This window comes from Narcine bancroftii, chromosome 8 (genome assembly GCF_036971445.1).
Source record: "Narcine bancroftii isolate sNarBan1 chromosome 8, sNarBan1.hap1, whole genome shotgun sequence".
NCBI lineage: Eukaryota > Metazoa > Chordata > Chondrichthyes > Torpediniformes > Narcinidae > Narcine > Narcine bancroftii.
In genome coordinates, this window is record NC_091476.1 from 176,410,656 (window position 1) to 176,433,511 (window position 22,856).

The 22,856-nt window shown below is 41.6% G+C and overlaps 1 protein-coding gene across 14 annotated transcripts in view; it reads right to left on the minus strand.

Moving 5' to 3' along the window:
- Window positions 1–18,623: 18,623 nt before the first annotated feature.
- The window catches only part of LOC138741615 (adhesion G protein-coupled receptor B2-like), a 711,436-nt gene continuing 707,203 nt past the window's right edge, over window positions 18,624–22,856 (minus strand). For 12 of the 14 annotated variants that reach the window (XM_069895953.1, XM_069895952.1, XM_069895951.1 and 9 more), the window contains one exon: window positions 18,624–21,309. In XM_069895953.1, the coding sequence (XP_069752054.1) occupies window positions 21,145–21,309 (165 nt within the window). In that variant the 3' untranslated portion in view covers window positions 18,624–21,144. The remainder of the gene's footprint in view (window positions 21,310–22,856) is intronic. The other 2 variants (XM_069895948.1, XM_069895950.1) reach the window with 2 other exon arrangements.

Sequence of the window (22,856 nt, forward strand, 5' to 3'; positions counted from 1 at the left end):
AGCTAAATGGTTATTTTCTTCCATAATGATTTCACAAACCCAGACTAGGGTTAAACAAAATCCCCAACTAGAAAAGGACATGGTTGAATTGCCCTTTTTCTCTTAAAGAGACAGTCAGAACTGGCCTTCCTCATTCAAAGGTCATTTGTCCTGTATTCTCCTTTGACCAGGAGTAACATGTAACAGCACCTTTTCTGGTTACTATATCTTCAATCCTGTCTTCCACAGGATAGAACCATAGAATGTTACAGCACAGAAAAACAGGCCATTCGACCCTTCTGGTCTGTGCTGATGAATAAAACTAGCTAGTTTCACTGACCTACTGTCATTCCATAACGCTCTAGACTGCTCCTATCCATGTATTTATCCAATTTATGTTTTACGCTCAAGCTTGAATCTGCATTCACTACATCAGATGGTAGCTCATTCCACACTCCTACCACTCTCTGAGTGAACAACTTTCCCTTATTATTCCCCTTATACCTCTCCCCTTTCAGCCTAAAGCTATGACCTCCCGTATTTATTTCCCCCAATCTGTGGAAACCTTCTACTCACATCTACTCTGTCTATACCCCTCATAATCTTCTAAATCTCTAACAAGTCTCCCTCGTTCTTCTTGGTTCTAAGAACAACAGTCCTAACCTGTTTGATCTTTCCTAGTAACTCGACTCCTGAAGATGTGGCAACATCTTAGTAAATCTTCTCAATCTTACTGATATCCTTTCTCTTGCTGGGTGACCAGAACTGCACACAATATTCTAAATGTCGCCTCACCAATGACTTGAATAACTTCCTCTGTCCAAAATGCCTCTGGTTCCAATAACATCTTACTCTCCAAAAGTATCATCACATGACATGTGACATCATTTCTGTTTCATTTCTCCAAAAGCATGAATCATGGCAGATGGCCCATTTGAAGTCACTTCACATATATATGTGAAAAACATCTCTAGCTATTTAGACCATTTCAGAAGTATGAATTATGAGCCCACCGACTCCGAACTATCTGTGGACCATTGAATTAAATGCCCTGTTTGTTTGAACAACTGCCAGCAGAATGATGTGTACACACATTCTTGAGTTTCAATTAAGAAACCACTTCAGTCTTTTTAAGCAAACAAGCTTCCAGAACAATGGCTTGACAGACTTTTCACCTTCACAAATGGCTTCTCTCTCTGAGCAAATGTTTCCCTGTGACCCAGTTCCAGCCCACAATTCCCTCACTAAAATATATATATAATTCTATAACAACTTTAAAGATTAATATTAATATAAATCCGTTACAGGCACCAACTGCAATTCATCATGTTAAGGCTCTGTGTGTAGGAGTGATGTCCTTTTAATTCAAATAATTAAACCAGCAGGCAGCAAAAAGAATAAGTGGACAAATACTTATTGGTATCACTCACCACTGAGTACTTCGTTCAGTGCAGACTAGAAGGGCTGAAATGGCCTGTTTCTGTGCTGTAATTGTTATAAAAGTCATTGCCAATATTTCAGAAAGTTATATTCAAGAAATACATTTATACAGTCTTTATATTCAGTTGAGATACTGTGAAAAAGTCAAAGAATAATCAATTTTCATTTCAAAGTTGAGCAGCAAACTGAATCATAAAATTATTTTGTTTTCAAACAATAAGCTGTTTAATGCATGCTGCATTCAACAAAGTCCATTGCTTCATGAATTTTTAACTTGAGATGGAATGTAATCTTGTTCCACTTTGCCCAGGAACTGTGCTTCCCCCTCTCCTGCTGCATTTAGTGGCAACATTCATCTGCAACACCCTAAATCTTTGGTTAAATTGGGCAAAGTGTAGCTACGGAGCTCTGTGCTCAGATTCACATGTTCAGATGGGAGCTGCGAGGTTCCAGCAGGTGAAGTATGCAGGGGCTGCAGCTGATGCATCACTGCACCATTACTGGGGTGAAGATCAGGCTGTTATATCACTCTCTTTATGGAACCCATAGAGCTAAAGGAAAGGATGCCAAGGGGGTGAAGGAGATGCAGGTAGGGTGGTTCACCCCCATTGTCTAATACCCTGATGTGAGTGCCCTACAACACAGAGACATGGAGCTGAGCAGTCTGGCAAATGTCACCACATCCAGCCCCACCATTCACCACAGGGGATTCAAGTGATGTTTCTACTTTGAGAAACAAATCTGGCAAAGACTAAAAATGAAGCATCTCAGGGGCCAGTTAATTTATCTCTCTGTGGTTCCACTGTTGTATTCGCTCCTTGATCCTTTGTGGCTGGTGAGTTAAGGTTCCTCTTTCATGTCTTTGGGTCACCATGGATTGATTGCTGCATCCCTGATGATGCCATCAGCTGTATGACTAATGTTGGACAACACCATCTGTGCTGAGGGAACTGTACAGGAAAGTTCTCAGGTCAATTCCCAATGGGCAGTGACTGACCTGGAACGGGCTTGACTTTGTGCAGATGTTATTGGATGATGCCTGATTAAACAGTGCATATGGCATTTTTTTAAATTAAGAGATACAACTCGATAACAGGCCCTTCTGGTCCATGAGCTCATATTGCCCAAATATGCCAATTAAATTACAAACCCTGTATGTTTTTGGAGGCTCGGAGGAAACCAGATCACCCAGAGGAAACTCACGTGGACAAAGGGAGATCATACAAACTCCTTACAGACAGTGGTGTATTCAAACTGTGTTACTGGTCCTGTAAAAGTGTTGTGCTCACAGTTACGGTAATCGTGCTTCTCTGTGGAGACTGACTTCAATTAAAATTAGGAGAAATGCAGAGGGCTATAAATTACTCTGGAGTAAATGGGTGCCAGGAAAATCAGGGTGGAAATGCTTGGCAGGAGAGAGTAAATAGGCTACAGGGAAACAGGTGGGGGAATTGGCTGGGTTGGCATCTTCTGAGGACCAACATTGACGCAGTGGCCGCTAAAGCATATAAGGATAACCGAGGAGGTAGTGATGGCTGTGTTGAAAAAGATAAAGGTGCATAAATCTCCGAGACCGGACAAAATATTCTCTAGGACACTTGGGGAGGCTAGTGGACAGATAGTGGGGCCATTAACAGAGATATTTAGGATGTCACTGGCCACGGGGGTAGTGCCAAAGGATTGGAGGGTGGCGCATGTGGTTCCGCTGTTTAAGAAAGGGTCTAAATGTAAACCTGGGAATTATAGGCCCATGAGTCTGATGTCTGTGGTGGGCAAGTTGATGGAAAGTGTTCTGAGGGATAGTATTTACAAATATTTGGAGGTACAGGGATTGCTAGGGAGTAATCAGCATGTTTTTATCAGGGGTAGATCATGCTTGACAAACCTGATTGAGTTTTTCGAGGGGGTTACAAAAAAGGTTGATGAAGGGAAAGCTGTGGATGTTGTCTATTTAGACTTTAGTAAAGCTTTTGACAAAGTTCCCCACAAGAGGTTAGGAAAAAAGGTGGAGGCATTAGGTATAAATGAGGAGGAAGTGAAATGGATTCAGCAATGGTTGGATGGGAGGTGTCAGAGAGTAGTGGTAGAAAATTGTTTGTCCAATTGGAGGTCGGTGACTAGTGGAGTTCCTCAGGGATCGGTCCTGGGTCCACTATTGTTTGTTATATATATTAACGATCTGGAAGTAGGGGTGGAGAATTGGATAAGCAAGTTTGCAGATGATACAAAGATTGGTGGTGTTGTGGACAGTGAGGAAGATTACCGTAGATTAAAAGGTGATTTAGGAAGGCTGGAGGAGTGGGCTGAGAAATGGCTGATGGAATTTAATACAGATAAGTGTGAGGTGTTACATTTTGGAAAGGCAAATCTAAATAGGTCATATGCATTGAATGGTAGGCTATTGAGAAGTGCAGAGCAACAAAGGGATTTAGGAGTTGTGGTAAATAGTACCCTCAAGGCTGATACTCAGGTAGATGGTGTGGTGAAGAAGGCATTCATAAATCGGAGTATTGAATTCGAGAGTAGGGAGGTTATGATGAAATTGTACAAGGCATTGGTGAGGCCAAATTTGGAGTACTGTGTACAGTTTTGGTCACCAAATTATAGGAAAGATATAAACAAAATAGAGAGAGTGCAGAGAAGGTTCACGAGAATGTTGACAGGATTTCAAGGTTTGAGTTACAGGGAAAGGTTGTGCAGACTAGGGCTTTTTTCTCTGGAGCGTAGAAGATTGAGTGGGGACTTGATAGAGGTGTTTAAGATTTTAAAAGGGACAGACAGAGTAAATGTGGATAGGTTTTTTCAATTAAGAAAGGGGGAGATTCAAACTAGAGGGCATGGTTTAAGATTGAAGGGGGAAAATTATAAGGGGAACATGAGGGGAAATTTCTTTACGCAAAGGGTGGTAGGGATGTGGAATGAGCTTCCGACAGACGTGGTTGAGGCGGGATCATTGGTTACATTTAAGGATAGTCTGGATAGTTACATGGAGAGGAGGGGACTAGAAGGGTATGGACCGGGTGCTGGTCAGTGGGACTAGGAGGGTGGGGATTTGTTACGGCATGGACTAGTAGGGCCGAACTGGCCTGTTCTGGGCTGTAAGTGGTTATATGGTTATATATGGTTATAAATATCATCTGCAAATATGAAGGAGAAACTACATCAACATTATGAGGAGTTTGTCTTGCCAGTGCAGAGATCAGATTGGATTCTGGTCAACAGACCTGGCTTGGGCCATCCCCATTTCCACTGAATTGGAAGACAAGGTGCTTGTGTCCTTTTTGATGGAGGTTGTGACCTGATTTTTATCTCATGTAAGTAGCGATTCCTGATGCCAACTGTACAGCAGGCCAGCAAGGTTTGGAATTTCCCTTAGTCGGAAAAGGAAAGATTGTAACCTTTGGATTGAAGGAAGGGACCCCTTGGAGGCATCGGTTAATAGTGGGTCCACATGGTCTTTACTATTTCCAAACATGTGCTCCGATACTTTACGACAAGTAATTCTGTGGGTCTTGCCAAGCTGTGCATTTGCCTTGAACCCCAACTCTACTCTTGTATATTATTTTGCAGAATGAAAGGAAAACACAAGTTTGTAATTGTAGGTTTATTGAGGATGAACGTATTCACAACATTGGGCATAACCTGAAAACCATTCAGCTCGTTCTGTGAGCAAAACCAACAGGCACTGGTCTTGTCTCACTAAAACTCAGAGAGCTCCTGTGCAACCAAGCTAACAGGAGCAAACACCTTTACAATTGCATTCAACTCCTTGCTCCCTTTGCAAGTTCACTTTTACAGAATTCTCCTTCAAGTTTCTGCATTACATCCTTAAAGCACACACTATGATCAAAAGGTGTGAGAAAGTATACAAATCTACTCAGGCAAATTGTGCTTTTTGGTGAACTGTCTGTAACTTAAAAAAAGCCGGTGTACTGTGAGATACAGAACCATGTCCTCAAATAATAAACGTTTTCCCACCATATCCCTCAGTCCTTCAACATACTAAAACAATAGGACCAAGTCAATGCAGTAAAAACCCATTCAGTTTCCCCTGCACAAACCTGAACAAAAATGCTGTCACAGAGCATTTGCCTTTCATCATCGACCAGGTTTCATATTGTGACTGGGTTATGAATGTGATTTCAAAATAGACAAAAATGACCTAGTTATCAAGGCAGCACAGAATGGCTTCAATATTTTATTGCAGTGAGACTGTAAATTTGACTTAGATGGAAAACTATTTCTCCAAATGCTGCGTGATTAAATTGCTCTTTGTCTAAATCAGCCATCTTTACAAATTCCAGACACCGAAGTTCTCTCTGGCAGTTAGAAGGAATGATAATAGAGTTGTGATCCTAGTCTTTTGAAATATGCTGACAGGAGTCATTTAAGATTTGGAGTTGAAATCAGGGTTTCAGTGCTCATTCCTATTTAAGTGTTAATGACAAACAAGGTGTATCTCATTTTTCTGTCTCAGTAAGTGAATTCCACGTGCCTGAGCTCATGTCAGTTGTTTCTGTAAAAGGTTAGACATGAAGCAGAGAACTGAAAATCCCCCAGTCAGGCTGAGCTCGGATTGGAGCAGAATCAGCATGAGATGCATTTCTTCTGATCAGCTGAGATCTAAACTCCTAGGGGAAGTATTTGAATTATAGAAAATGTAATATTATCTTGTACATTTCACTTTAGAGAACATTTTTTTTGAAGTTAGGGTTCATAAAAGCTATTTGTAAATTCATAAGACCATCTGCAACATGCTCTCCGAGGTACTGAGAGAGTTTAAGGCAAACAAGCTGATGTGACATTTGGCAGCAAAGTATTCATACATGAAAGGAAACCTTTTGATCTATTCAAAACTGAAGCAGAGGTTTGAAGTATTTTTCAATGTGTTGATACTTGAAAGTCCTTTCCATTTCACACAAGGCCACAAACAAAACTTCCAGCATCCAGCTGGAATCCAAATAACAAGCAGGTTGGCCAGTGCATTACCCTTCATCTCCAGGGCATTACCCTTCATCTCCAGGGCATTACCCTTCATCTCCAGGGCATTACCCTTCATCTCCAGGGCATTACCCTTCATCTCCAGGGCATTACCCTTCATCTCCAGGGCATTACCCTTCATCTCCAGGGCATTACCCTTCATCTCCAGGGCATTACCCTTCATCTCCAGTGCATTACCCTTCATCTCCAGGGCATTACCCTTCATCTCCAGGGCATTACTCTTCACCTCTCCTTCTTCGGAAAGGAAATTATGACTTGCATTTGATTGTGAAAAATCTGCAATTTTAGCTATTCCAAGAGCAAATGTAAAAGCATCTTACCAATCTAGCCTGCAGGTGGTAAAGGAGAAGGGATCACACACACTATGTGGAGGTTTTATGTAAAATACATCCCCCTTGTGCAGCCAGAAAAGTGGATTGCACCATGCTCTCAAATGATCAAGTTACGCAAAGGGAGTGGCATGTTTAACGGTATTCACATCCTGGTACAGAACAGCAAACAGGCCCAAAAATGCCCTTCAGTTCGATAAATGAACAGATGTGTCAAGACTGCCTCAGTTCTTGACAGGTGTAAAGTTTATGTAGGATGGAATTTCTGTTCTGCTTAGTTAAGACAGGCAAGGACATTTTTGGAATAATGGTTTCAAAACTTAAGGAGTGAAAGTTAGAAGGTAGCTGTCAGCAACCACCCAATTTATGATTGAAGGAAGGTCACAGAGGAAGTAGATGAAGCTTAGGACACAGCACTGAGGAATTCCTGCCACCAGGACTTCAACCTCTATCAAATACACATCTTCCTTAGCACCAAGTATGATTAGAACTATTAGAGTATTTATTCTCCACTAAATCCACTGGCTAATTTTACCATGGCTCCTTGATGTCTCTACAGGTCAAGTGCTCACTCGATGTAGTCACTCACCTCACTTCAGCTCTTTGCTTCATGTATGGTCTAAAGATAAGGTCTGGAAATTAGTCATCAAAAACCCCAAATGGGCATTAGTGGGAAGTATACGGTGGTAAGTGGTGCTTGAAGGCATTGTGGGGTCATCACATTCTAACATTTTGCTAATGTGTGAGAAAACGAATTGGGTCATAATTAAGTGGATTGGGCATCCTGCTTTTTGTGGACCAGATGTACAGGGCAATTTTCTAAATGGGTGAATAGACGCTCGACTGTTGCCTGGACCCATTTGCTCATACCCTTCCTTGATATGACACCGATTGAAAAGAATTGTTTTGTGTGATGGTGGGGATTTCAGGAAGTCGCTGAGATGGGTCATCTTCTCAGTGCTTCTGGTTGAATGTGTGTGCCTGGTTCAACCTTGTTTGTCTTCAGCATTCACACTCTTGGCGCCTGCCTGCACTAACCTGGCTTCTCAACTTGAAAAGCAAATACAGGAATCAACGGAGGCCTCAGCATGGTCTCAGGGTGCAGCTGCCAAAGACTTGGAAGAATACACATACTGGAGCAAATTTTCAAGAGCCTCACTGATTTCATTGATGGATTTATTTTCAAATTCATTGGAGTTACAAGATTTCCCAGCCATGATTTTGCCACATAAAATCTCTGTTGGTCTTAAGAAATGACACATTCCCAATCAAATGTTAACCAGAACAATTAGGCAAGTGAAAGGTGTTGAAAGTTGAAATGATTGACCATATTACTGTGCAATGAATGGTAATTAGGCCATTGAAACTCTGAAAGAGACTAACAAAGTAGGATGCCGTGCACTTGGCTAGAAGTGGAATAAAAGACGGGTCTTGAGAAGGCAGTGAGCCATTAGCCTGATGCATGGCGATGATTCTTTGGCAGCTCCACTGAGAACTGCTGACTAACTGCAGAAGTTGTGGAAAACTCTCTGCTCTACCACACAGATGTCAGGAACATGGGAGTCAGCTGTACATTTTGAGCCAAAGGCCTGAATACATTTCACATCCAATCTCCTTAGCCACCAATGCTGCAGTAAGCATTGACCCATTCATCTAAATTCAGACACCCACTTGCTTTGGCATGTTTCCTTGTTTACTTTTCTTTATCCCACAATATTTATATGGTTTAAAGTATTTAGAACATAGAACAATCCAGGCCCTATGGCCCACGATGTGATGATCTAGGAGAATCTATCTCACCTAATCTTCCCCACATGCCCTTATCCCTCTATTTTTCTTACTTCCATTTGCATACCTTTTGAATGTTCCTATTGCACCAGCCTGCACCACTAACCCTGGCAATACAGTCCCGGCATCCACCAGACTGTGTAAAAAGTTTTCTCCATTCACCTTGAAGAGATGTCCTCAGGTATTTGTTGTCGTTGCCCAGTATATCTTGGCCCCTCATAATCTTACCCACATCTATTAAGTCACCTCTCATCCTTTGTTGCTCTAAAGAGAATAGCCCCAGCTCTGTCAACCTTGCTTCAGGAGACATGTTCTCCAATCCAGGCAACATCCTGCTCAATCTCCTCTGCACGCTCTTTGAAGCATCTACGTACTTCCTGTAATGAGCTGATAATAATCAGGCCTATTCTTTTCAAGTATTGCACGCAAAATATCCCTGGCTGTAATAGCAGTCAGCGCATTGCCATTGCAGCGCCAGTGACCCGGGTTTGAATCTAGCGTTGTCTGTAAGTCTATACGTTGCTCCCATGTTTGCATGGGATTCCTTCGGGTGTCCCGGTTTCCTTCCACCGTTCAAAAAATGCATGGGGGGGGGTGGAGAATGTAGGTTAATTGGGATATTTGGGGCAGCACAGGTTCGTGGTTGGAAGGGGTTGTTACTGGGTTGTCCAAATTTAAAATTTAAAATTCAGTCCTCTTACATTATAAAACCTTCTAAAAGCTCAATGCTAGGACAGCTATTTTTTAAATAAATGACACAAAATTCCCACTTGTCTCACAGGGCTGTCTCAGTGATAAAATGGATTCTTGAGTTGTGTACTTGCATTTAATTCCCCTCTGGCTCCTGATTCCTCAGCTACAGGAAGACAGAGAGGACGAGATGCACACATTTTTCCTTGAACACCCGTGTGGCCTGTATAGGAAATAAAGTTTTGGCCAGTCTTTTATTCATTTTTCAAACTGATTGAATTTATCACCCATTTGTTTTCTTTACCCCAAATATTTTTGCCTTCGCAAGCAAATTCTTCATTGTTTATTTGCCATTTACCCAACTTCAAAATGTGATGAAACAACTCCGAACAGTTTATCAGAGAGAAGGTTGGGGTGCATTAAAGGAAAGTAGTTATATTGAAATGATAATATTATACAGATAATTAGCTGGGCTATCAGCCTCTCTGAATCAAGGGAAATCTTTGCTCTGTGCACTGGTCCATAATGAAGCAGCAAATTGAAGAATTTATTTTCCCAGTGAGAATGAGTGGGACTTAGCAAGAAATTCATCTCCACTTTCCGGAGCAGCAGAAGTTGTTAATGCATTCAAGTAATATTTATTTGGAGCACAATATGCTGCAGAGGGATTTTTAATCAGAGTCTGAGGTAAGCACAGAAAACGGCCCTTCAGCTCACCATATCTGGATGACCACCCACTCCAATAATCCCATTGCTTAAATGCTCCTCTCATTCAATCAACCCTCTGCCCCATCACCTGCACATCAGGGGCAATTTACAATGGCAAATTAACCTACCTGTCTGCCTTTAGGACGTACAAAGAAACCAGAGCACCCAGGGGAACCCCATAGGGAGAACACTCGAACTCCACACAGTCAGCACTGAAACCTGATCTCTGGCACTGTGAGGCATTGGCTCTACCTTAAGGGCACTCTAATCTTTATCTAGAGAGGTAATAAGGACCTCTGCTGTGTTTCTGATTGTAATCTCCAAATCTGACAGATATCTGCCAGGCTAACCTTTCTGCTCCTTCAAACCATTTATTCAAATGGTGTTTAGGCATTGCTCAAATAGGGTCTAAAGAATCATTGAGGATTTCCACCATCCCTCACACTGGATCTTTGACCTTCTTCTATAAGGAAAGAGCCAAGGAGCCTCAAATCAGTACTGCCAAGCTGGAAAATAGCTTCTTTCTGCAGGCTGTGTGATTGATGAACAGTATCCTGTAATCTTAGGTCTTTAAAAAATGAATAAATTATTGGGAAATATTATGCACATTTATTTCATATATTTTTATGTATTTATGTGATTTTTATGTGCTGTGTATTATGCATGCTCTGTCTAGTTGTATATGTGCAATTAGATGATAATAAACTTGAACATGGTTTGACATTCAGGTGTAGTCTAGAATGTATGAGCCAAGGAAGGATGCTTAAAGCAATAACTTGCACATCTAACCAAATGTTGGTTTCTCATTAATATAATTGGACATAAAAACATATAATGGGTTTTCATCATTTTCCAATCAGGTGATCAACTACAAAACATTACAGGGGCAGTGAACAATGAGAAGGGGAAAGAAGAGGAAGAGTGCAAAAAGCAATATTGCATAAGGGGCTTCTGGATGCAAGTAAATGCAGGGAAGGAGCCAACAAAGTAAGGAGATTGGGAAAGGCAGAAATTTGAGTGAACATTGTCAGAGAGCTTGCCAGAGGAGTGGTGAAGTGATTTCAGGGTGGATGACTGCCCACATAGTGTAGACGTGGAGGTCAGGATGAATGCTGTAGATAAACAAATGCTCCTCTAGCTCAATTTTTAAAAATCACTGAACAAAAAAAAACTTAGCTGGAAGGAACTAAAGGAACAGGTTAAGACTTTATTCCTTGAAATTCAGGATGAGGGGTGATTTCATAGAGGTGTACAAAATCAGAAGAATAGCTCGGGTGATTGCAGAGAATTTTGCCCAGAATAGAGGAGTTAGTAATCAGAGGACATAGGATTCAGGTGAGGGTAGAGAGATTTACTAGGAACCTTGAGGGTAACTATTCACTGAGGATGGTGGGTGCAGGGCAGGGGCTGATGGATGTTGCAAAATTTAAGGAAAAACATTGGACAGATACATGGACAGGATGGGTTTAGAGCAGTGGCTCTCAGTTTTTCTTCCCACCCACAGACCACTGTAAGCAATCCCTTATTAATCACAGAGCACCAATGGCACAGGGAATACTTAAAGTGGTCTGTGGGTGGAAAGAAAAGGGTTGAGAACCACTGGTTTCGAGGGATGTGAGCCAAACACAGGCAGGTAGGAACGGTATGGGTGTGACATTTTGGTCGGTTTGGGCAAGTTGGGCCGAAGAGCCTGTTTCCACTCTCTGGACCAATCATATTCAGACACAGCAAATGCAATCTTCCAATTAACTACTGAATTAAATAACATCAATAATGGGCATTCAGCAAAAGCTCCCATTAAGGAAGGTAAATTGATGAAAATGTTCATGAAGCTATTTTTGAAGATTTTTACTTTTAGTGATGGCAATCCCTCATTACCTGTCAGCAGGTTTTCAGACCCCTCTTGAACTGCTGCAGTCTTTGTGGTGAAATTTTCCCTTGGTACTGGAAACAGTTCCAGGGCAGGTGTGAGGCAGGAAGGATGGAATTTCCAAGTCAATACAGATTACAAAGTGAAAGAAACTTGGAGGTGAGAAGAAGAGCAATGAACCTCTTGTCACTTTCCTACAGCAGGTAGAGCACACGATGAAAAAGTTGTATCGAGTTGCTGCTATACTGTCAATGGACTGAAACCATCGTACACTAGCAATGGGGGAGTAAGACCCACTGTCGGACAGATTTAACACTGGAACAATTTGAGCTTGTTGAATCTTGTAATCTTGTAATAGCTTCACCCAGCCAGGTCAATTAGGACTTGGTGACAACATTGAGTGAATTTCTTGTAATAGAAAACCAAGTCTCTGACCTGACTTTGGGAATTTACCTTGATTTCAAACTAGGGTGCAAAACTTATTCCGGTGAAATATTATGAGATGTTATAAAAGGCAACAACAATCTGACAATTATATTACTTTCTCATCCTTGGCTCTTCCTCAGTATTGAAGATGACTTGCTTCCATCCATTCTGTGGGTTTAAACTGATTCAAATTTTCAAGTTGATTTGCCTATTATGTCAAGTTAAATGCAACCAGAATCATGATCAACCTTGTTTTCTGTGAATTTTTCTTGGGATCCAAAATGGCACAGGAGCATGGTGAATTTTGTAAGCCTGCTGTACACATTTCATTCAGTCACATGACAACAAACAATTCCACATGAGATGGCTGGAGGGTTCAGTGGAAGATCTGCACTGGGTAATGGACCAGTTTAGTGTGTCATGCCCTTGTTTCTTCTTGAATTTCTACGTGCTCTCAACTAATAGATGAGGTTCTCAATGTTCCTTTTCTATTTTGAGTGATCCTGACAGGGAGATTCCTAAAGGGTTGTGGGGATACCACACATTTTCAAAGAAGCTTTGAGAATGTCCTCACATTATTTGCTCCGCTATCCTGGTGCTCTCCTGTGATATTCAGGCTCAAGAAAATTGTGGTCTCTTTTTGGGGTGTTGGGTATAGAAACATTGCGGCCGACCCACTGGATCTGACAGAACAGTTGGAGTCTTGATGTTGGGAAGGTGAGGTGGGTGGACTGTAAGAGGACGCTGATGCTGCTTAGCTTATCCTGCCAGTGGATTTGAAGGATTTAGGACATCAACGTTGATGGCATCTCTCCAGTGCCTTTTGGTGCCTGCTGTCATTTTAATTTAGAGATAGTAACAAGCCCATCCAGTCCAAGAGTCTGTGCTACCCAAATACACCAATTAATCTCCTAATCATATAGAAATTTGGAATGTGGACATGGGGTGAAGGGTCAAACTCCGTAAAGACAAGGCCAGTTTCAAGCCTGGGTCACTGGTGCTGTTACAGTGTTGCATTCTTACACTAACTTGTAGATTGTAGCTGAAGAGGTATCACTGCTGCTCTGAAGCTCAAGAACAGGGACTGGTTCGAGAATTATGACGACAAACATTCCTTCCCACAGATGTCTTAAAGATTGGGCAAATGCATTGAAGATGGTGATTAATTTTGTCACCAACACCTGCTTTTATTGATCACTGCCCCATGGGGCAGTGGTCTCAGTTTTCTGAGTTCTCATCATCTGACTTTAGTCAGAGTGACACTGTACAGTCAGGGAGGGGTTGTGCATGTTAAAGTCAGACCCATGTTATTTAGCTTATCCACACTTCCTGAGAATACAAGAATGAAATGCCCATCATCTGCATAAAAATGGAATTGAGAGGAGGAGGGTTCAAAAAGCAGCAGCACTGAATAAAGACCACCAGCGTGTGAAGATAAAAATCTAAAGTGAAAGCAAATCAAAGCAATTGCTGTACATACTCTTGGCTGCTTTGGTGAGATAGGCTGAAGCATGGCTGATGGAATTCAAAGTGAAGGGATTTCCTGAACCCCAGACCTGGAATATCTACCTGCCATAGGAATTCCCATCAAGAATACTGACACCAGACTATGTCCCACCCCAGGAGAACATGAAACTGGCACTCGACCAATGATTCATCTCCATGAACAGCCTCAAAACAAAACACCGTGAAGCCATATTGACTGTAGTCGGAAACTCCAACCATCCCAACCTCAAGACTGGTTCATCACCCAGACCATCAGCGCATCATCCATCCCACCAACACATCACTGGTCCCCACCCACACATCACCCATCCAAAAACATCACCGGTCACACCCTTCCCACCTGCGCATCACCCGTCCCACCAGTGCATCACTAGTCCCATCAACACATCACCCATCCCTCCATCACCGTCACACCTCGATTAAAGATACTGACCACTCCATGCCCATACTTTTGTCAATAAGACCAGCACCCAGTATTCTTTCCACCTCCCACAAACAGAAACTGAGACGTGAAGACCCTATGGTAAAGGTCAGACATCGCTGTACTGAGGGAACAGATTATATCCAACGTGACTGCTTTGATTCAGTAGATGGGTCCATATAAAAGGACTCAGCAACTAGCCAAGGGCTCAGCAATCACTGACTATACGATCGCTGACATGGGCTTACGTAGGCGCTTGGAATAGACTGAGCAATAAAGAGAAGAATCCATGTGCCATCAACTAGAAACAGGGCTGAATGGTGAAGTGCTCTCCCACAGAATGCCAGGAACACGTACATATCATGTGACCCAGCTTGCACAGGTCATATGTGGCATTTCTGCCATGCTGCAATGGCCAAGAAAGCCCATTAGTGCGTCCACTTCAGAAGCCTGAGGAAATTTAGCATGTCACATGCATCCCTTAACTAGCTCTACACGTGCACCTGTCAGGGTGGATCACTGTGAGGGACAAGAGCAGCTCCATCCAAGACCACAACAAACTGCAGAGAGTTGTGAACATGGCTCAGGCCATCACACCCACAACCCTCCCCTTCATCATCTATCATTTCTGCTGCCTTGGAAAAGCAGCCAAGATATTAAAAGACATCCCATCCATCAGGAAGATAATTTGTGAGTGTCAGATCAGGCACCACCAGATTCAAGCACAGTTTCTTTCCTGCCATTCAGTCTTCTCAATGAACGCCAAAGTCATAATCTTATTATGTTTTTATTCTGTAGCAACTGGTCTATGTAACTCTGCACCATTGTACTGTCTTATTTATTGTGCTCTGTCCTCTGGTCTACTTGCAAAACATCTTTTATTTCTGCATTCCTGGTACATGCAACAATAAAGTGGAATTAAAGAGGGCTAATAGGACATTTTTATTTTGTGAAAATGGGTAAACAAAGAATGCTGGGCCCAACAATGTCAATGAGATGTGCAGGGGCTGATACACGGTGCGCTTGAATTGTGGAGTGAATTGCTCGCCGAATGCTCTTGACAATTGAGAACATTTGTGGTACACTTTGTGCACGATGTACTCAGATATAAAAGATGCTGACAGTCCAACGGTCCTAACCATCGTTCTGTCATTGTTGCTGCAAGGGATCCACGACATTCGCAGCATGGATCGTAAAGACTAAAGCAGGCTCCTGCAATGGAGAGGGGCTCACTTGCGGGATACCTTGTTTCTGGAGGGCCTGTTACACAAGACATTGCATTCAACTCCGCTACAACTTTGAATCAGATTTCAGTGATACCTTCCACCTTCTGTCAAATTGCTAACTGCTACCCTGAGTCTACAGGTTTGTGTTCAGCAGGGCCTGAGCCCCTGGATTCCTTTGATGCACCATATGAATTCCTGTCCAGTCCAACAGGGCACCACCCTCAGGATGGGAAATTTACTTCAGGAATCCATTCCAGGTTGGGAAAATTCAGCGGGTCAGTAAAATGTGTGAATCAGCTGCGACTGAAGAAAAGGAAAGTTGAGCTCTTCACTTGTGAGCTCAACGGATTTTAACAAATAGATAGAATTTCAGTGGGAAAAATTGAATTGGCCCATATGCTCTGGAATTTAACAGAACAGGGGATGTTTTAATTGAAACGAACAAAAAAACTGAAGAAGCTTAATGGGGCACATCTGCGGTTGTTTTTACAGAATGGAATCTCAGGACAAAGGGGTTGGACATTTCAACAGTTGAAGGTCGTTGGAGTTCTGCAGTCTGTTATACACTAAATTCTCAAGTGACAATGAAATAGTTTTGCATTCTTAGGAGAGCACAACAGAAGGCGAGAAGTGAAGGACCAGCCATGGTGTCACTGGATAGTCACCCTACTCTACATATTCTTGTATTCTCATCAGGCGCTGACTTCCTGCTGCAACCAAACTACAATTCACTCCTGAGGACAGCTCATCCTCAGGCCCCACCCCTCATTCCAACATTGTATTTTCTCCATCGCTCCAGAGGTTACTGCGATAACGGCTCCAGTCACCAAAGCTCATCTCACAGGTTCATTGGATAGTTTCTTGCCATTCCTATTTAATGTGTGCAACAGTGCAAATGTCCCATAAATCCTGCCATAATGCAAAAGATGCATTTGTCCCACTTAATGCCCCCAAATGACTCACCAGATCAACATGGTGTAGCACTCCTGAGAAACAGGTCACTTCATATGAAGAGGAATGCTAAATTCCCAATATGCAATAGTTAACAGGACCAAATGAGAAAACAAAATGGTTAGACAGATGGACAATAAGTTGTGACCTTGCCAATCAATATACAGACCCCACAAAACACAAGGAGAACAGATCCTTAAAGTTAGAGGGGAAAATTGATGTGGTTATTGAAAACCATTTGGATTGTCTGGGTTTATTAACAGAGGAGGGTAATTTTATAATTATAATCAAAACCATAATTGAGGACGTTCATAAATTGGTAAACAATTGCTGGAGAAAATGAGCAGGTCAGACAGCATCAACAAGTAGAAATGTTCAGTCAACATTTCAGGTTGGGACCTTTATTGAGATTAAAATACAATGGGGGGGGGAAAGATACTACATCTATCAAGGGACGCACTCATGGTGGAGGATCGGACGTGGGTAAGTTTGCAGTCCCTGGTAGATGTAAGAAACTGGAAGAATTGGTGAGTGAAGGAGTGGATCCGATGGAGGATAGAGTTCCATTTTATAGCACATGTTCAAGAATAAGGGCAGGAGCTCAGACATAGACTGACAGAGAGTACAAAGATCGTGATGCATGGCAGAGAGGGTAGAGCGAAGGGCCTGGAGGGAGAACTGTTGCAAGCAAGTGACGAAATGTACATAGCAGAAATCCTGGTGGGGTGAAGACAGGTCGAGAGGAACAAAACATGGCCATGGTAGCGTTTTGAGGAGAATGTGGGGATTGAGCCAGTGGTAGGGGGTGAGGCAAGGGGGTGGCATTTGAAAGTGCAGGAGGTGAAAGCTTCAGAGACTTCTTCAAATTTCTTCCTATGGTTGGCTCTGACCCATTGTCATCCTCCAACAATTCTTTGCATGCTCAAGATTCCAGTATCTGCATTATTTGTGTTTCTTGATAGATTGTCTGCTTTTCCTCACTTATTTACTGTGGGTAATTCCTGCCACCACATTCACAAAGGATGTAAAAGCCTTGAGAAAACTGCAGAGTTGATTCACTGGGATGCTAATGCAGATAAAGGACTCTAGTAAAGGAAGTGGTCAGAAAGGTTAGGACAATTCCCTTTGGTGGATTGAGGCTAAGAGGTGACCTAACAGAAGTTTGCAAGTTGAAAGGTACAATGAAGAAATATGCCCTTTCTGGCAATTCGCTTAATAACTGGACATTACAGTTTTAAAATCACTGGTGAAATATCTAGAGAGGAGATAAGGGGAAAATGCTTGACTTTAGAAAGTTGTCTGGAATCTGATTCCAAAAATACTTAATAAGAAACTTGCAAAACACAAAGGGGGTGCGGATGCAGCCAAGACTGTTCTTTCTTGGTATTTACAGCTGAACCTTGTAGTCTGTAAGCTTTGAAAGTTTACAAATCTCAGATTCATGAAATGGGATCTCATGCTGAGGAAATTTATTTTTGGCTAGTTAGCTAAATAAAGTGTGTTTAATGAAAGAACTTTGACATATAGTTTTACATATTTTTTCTTTTTTGTACTTTGAGCATTAAGTAAAGGGAGTGCATGAAACTTATTTTATAATCTGTTGTAACTAATAATTTTCAAGCCAAAAAATAACTTCCCTGGGAAAGGATATATAGCTATAAAGTAAAAAAAATTAAAGTAACAACGTGTTAATTGAGATTCACAGAGCGGAAGCCCTATCAATAGCAAGTTCCTGCATTCCACTTCCAAGTACAAAAGCCAGTATCTTGTTTCTGAGCCTTGTTTTGGCCAAACTGACAAGACAAAGCTCATAAAGTTTAGAGCTTGATGATTTAAATAAACCTTCTTGGAAAATAGTTCACAGTGAGATAGGATGAGAGAATGTTCCTGGAACAAAATCTGAAGCAATGAGTTCTGAAGAACAGGATGTGAGTTGAGCCTGGACTTTGTAAGAGATGTTCCAGTCACATTCACAAACTTTACCTGCCCAGGAGTTGCTGCTCCAGAAATTTGTATTGGAGCAAGGAGAAGTATTTCAACCACAGCTCTTTTATTTTGATGACATGCAAATTTACAGACCAAGGGAACACATTAAAAATATTTTGAAATTTATCCTGGGCAATTCCATTCATAAGACATTTTATTGATAGTTCAATTATTAATGATGTGGCCTTCCAAAATGATTTAATAATTTGGTGTAAAATTAATCAATCATACGTGACACTGATGTAAAACAAACCCACTAGGTACAGGACAGATCTTGCACAGTCCAGCAGTAGACCCCCCCCCCCCCCCCATAGTTGCTGGCATTCATAGGCTTTTTGTCTTGGAAGGGTGGCACACAACATTGACCAGCAGCCTAAGGCCATTTGTTAATCCTGCAGTGACTCCATTAAAATGGAAATCTTGCCATTGAAGCACAATTTTTCTTCCGTGTCACAATATGGCCCCCACTTTTCCCAATCCAGGCTGAACCAACTAGACAACAGGAGTGAAGGGGTGAGGAGGGGTGCATATATTCTGTGCCGAAGGTATCAAACAACCCCACTGCAGTTCCACGTCAGCAAATTGTCATCCTGTGGATGTTCAGCTGCAAGATAAGGCTCTGTGCTTGAGATTGGTCTTCACTTTGATACCTTTTAATACTCATGATTATTGATCGATTCAGCTTGCCAAGGAAGACAGCCATCATCTGGAATCACTTTCAGAAAAAAATAATATCTCTGAGATCAATGGTTAATTAGAGATGAACTTATTCCAGGAACAAATCCAGTAAAATGGAAATCCTCACTGAGTAGTTTTTTTCCAAGTCCATTTGTAGGTACACTACTGGTCCTGGGTTCCCAATCCGTATTCCTGTTCCATGCTTTAGATCTGCTCTTCTCTGCCTCTAGGTTCCTGAAATTTGAAGAATTCTAAACTTAGTTCTAGTTTCTTCAGTTACAACCCATCCTGAACTCCTGGGTTCCCGATGCCTAGCCTTGGCTCTGGAAGGATCCTGCTGTCGAAGTTACTCCTGTTATCCAGCACCCTCCCCAAATCTACATGTGTTTAAGAGGATTGTTCCTGTGGGCTGGGCAACCCCAGCCACTTGGTCAAGATCAGATGCAAGAGTCTAAGCTCCTTCTTCATCCATAAAAATGGAGGCCATTTCCCTCTTGCCCTCCAGCACTGGGTTTGACTGCATGAATCTAATTAACACCAAAGTGTCCTGTGATTGAATCAGACCATTGAATAGCCTGCCTTTCTGGAGCACGAGTGGAGGTCTGTTTGATTGCAGGTCTTCCTGTGGAGCAGCTAAAAAATCTCCAAATTTTCTGATGATAGGTTAGGGAATGGGGTCTCCGAGAACGTCAGGACAAGTCAGGGTGATATCGGCCATTAATGACTGGAAAGAACCTATGTGTACATATCATCACTCTAAATTTCTATAGGCACAAAAAAAACTAACTTCATTGTCTCTGAAGGCAAATATCAGATCCTAATTTTATTCTCTAAAACTGAATGTCGTCCCTTCAGCGACAGAGTTCAGTTCATGCTTTTTTTTATTTTAAGCATCTGTGAGGACAAAATAGACTGAGTCTATTTATGAGGACATGGGACTTCTATCTGCATGTTGACCATCTTGATCCAAGGGAGTGAGATGATGCCTTTTGAAAGCAATAGTCAATCATTGCAAAATGCCCCGAGAGAAAAGCAAAAAAAATTGCAGGTGCTGAAAATCGGAAATTCAAACAGAAAATACAAAAAAATACTCAGCAAGGTCAGGCAGCATTTGTGGAGAGGGAAAGAGAAATACCTGTTCTATTTTAGGCTGATTTCCAGCATTTTCTGTTCCTGAGAAACGTACTTTCACTGAGGATCATTTTAACGAACCCAGAGATCAAGTATAATTCTGCTGTTCAAGCCCTCTAAATAAAAGTCTTTTCTGCTTGTAAAATCAGGACAACAGCTCATGCAGTCAGCTTGAGAGACATTTTAGGACGATTCCTTTGAGTCTTGGTAAATGCTATATGGCCAACAAGCTTTATTAAATCCTGAACTGTTTATTTTTATTTCTGTATCTACAATTTATGTCTCCAATGAGGGGAATGTTGAGAAACTCATGGAAGACCGAAGTCGGTGTGAATCTGATTTTTAAAATGACCTATCTGTGCCCTCTATTTGGGTCGACTGAGGTTTCATCGAGTTAGTTAGAGGCTCACAAAGATCCATTTGGAATGAAGTTGGATGCAGGAATAGTCGTGTGGCCACTTGATATAGACAGAAGTCAGAGGAAAGGTCACCAAGAGGAGTAGCCATTGCAAAAATCCAGTTCATAAATCACAGCCTATGGAAAAGGGGAAAATTATTGAAAAGCTGCAATTTACAAATCAGGTATAAAAGGAGGTACAATTGTTTCATGATTGTCTTTTCCTGTATTAACTAAGGAGTCAAAATTGTCAATCTCAAATCAAAATGAATTTAACCAGATTGTTTTGCCAACTAGATTTTTAGTGTGTTACTTTTAATCTCAGTTGTGGGCTGCATAACATTTAAATCAAAATGAGCAGAGGGTTTGAGTATGTCGACCTGGCACATCATTTCACAGATTCTCGCCCACCAGTCACAGGGAGAATGCTGGAAACAAGAAGAGAGTGCGGAGAATTCCACTTTCCTGACTGACAGATGATGAATGTTCATATCAATTCAAAAGTATTCAGAGACTCTCAACACAAAACAAATCCTCCTCGTAGCATCAGTGGGAAAATATATTTTCCAAGTCTGTTGTTTCGGTTTTCCATGTTTTTGTTTACCTTTGAATCCACATTAAACTTCAGTTTGATAGTCTCCTTCTGTGTCAAGTGAGAGTGTGGCAGATGTCACCCAGTCTGGTGAATTCAATTCCATATTTTCCTGGGCATCTAAATGAAGTGTGCTGGATGGTGTGGTCTTGAAGTTCTCCCAAGTTTGCTGCACAGGGGTAGATTTCTCCTGTGGACAGAACATTTTTCACTCAGTCACCAATAGAGCATTCTGCAAAGATGCTATCGACAGTGAAGGTTTGGCCTTTTTTTTCCATGAAAATGCTGACATTCTTTGGGAAATGGATCCTGACTGGCAATAGAAGGTATAAATGTGTACCCCATTCCTAACCTAGAGGTAAAGAGATCTATTACATCACCTCCCAAAACTCTGCCAGCTGAGCCCAGGTTAAATTGGGGTGGAATTTTGGTCCAGATTGCGCAGATAGTGCCATTTTGTGCTGACTGTCTAACCTGGTATAATAATGGAATATTATTGGTTGTGGAGGATAAGCTAAGTAATATAACTGAAAGAAATCTTGACATTTTCCAAAATAAGTATGTTTGGCGGATTTTATATTGTTTTGAAAAATTGAAGAATAAATGATCATCAATTTGTTGAGCCACTTCACCCTGCCACTTGCACTAATCTTGGGGAGACAAGTGGAGTTATGCTGAACTTTGTTTCTGTCGTTCGATTTCCTTGACTTCATTGGAAGCAGATTTTGAAAATGCTGCACTTTGCACAGCCACTTCCACCTGCACTCTGAGTACAAACGAGGAGATTGTTCTTCATTCAGAGGTAATGAATTGGAGCTCTCTAACTTTGAGATCTGTGGATGGACTATTTGCATTCAAAGCTGAAGTCAGTAGGTTTCTGGATGCAGATCGAATCTCTTTGGTCCAGCATTCAGATCCAACAACTGCCCGTTGGTCTGGCATGTTTTAAATCTGCAGTACAGATCTGCCCCAATTAATGAATTCTAAATAAGATCTATAATTAACTAAGACCAAGACTAATCTGTACTAATTAATGTATTAGCGTAACTTTTGCAATCTCACTCAAGTGTTATCTCAGCTGACAGTGATCTCTTTCAAGAGTGATCTCAGTTGACAGTAGTCTCAACTGTCAACAATCTCAGTCGACAGAGTTACAGAAACCTCATGTTAAGGATGGTTATTGGAACCCTTAAGTGGCCCTGAGAGTGTCTGCACTTATAAAGAATAGTTCTCTTGTTCAGAGGAAGATCATCGGGTACAATTTTTGTGCTCGAGCACTGGTCAGGCTTCAAGTGTGCTGGAGGAGAGGGTTTTAATCTGGTGTTATAGTGGAGCAGAGCAGGAAGAAGGTATTAATGCAGAAGGTTAGCCATGATCCAGGTGCACGAATCTAGATGCTGGTGGCCTAACCTGTTGTATTTCTGAGGTTCTTATGACAATTTGTTTTTTAAAAAATCAATCTTTCTCAATTTTCAGTTAATCCGTTTGGGAAAATGTTGTCTTTCATTAAAATTCATCCTTAGACAATTTTAAGATTGAACCACGTAGTTTTCCATTTTGTTCAAGAAAATATGAATCAGTGGATCCCTCTAGCTTTTCATAATCCTTTGCCTGAGTTCACTTCTCTTTATTTCTAAAGACCTTCATGTTCCCCTTTATCACTCACTATTTTTTCCAAAGCTTCTAATCCTTTCTGGATATGACGTTTTGTACTTCTGTGTAGAAAAATGTTCCTTC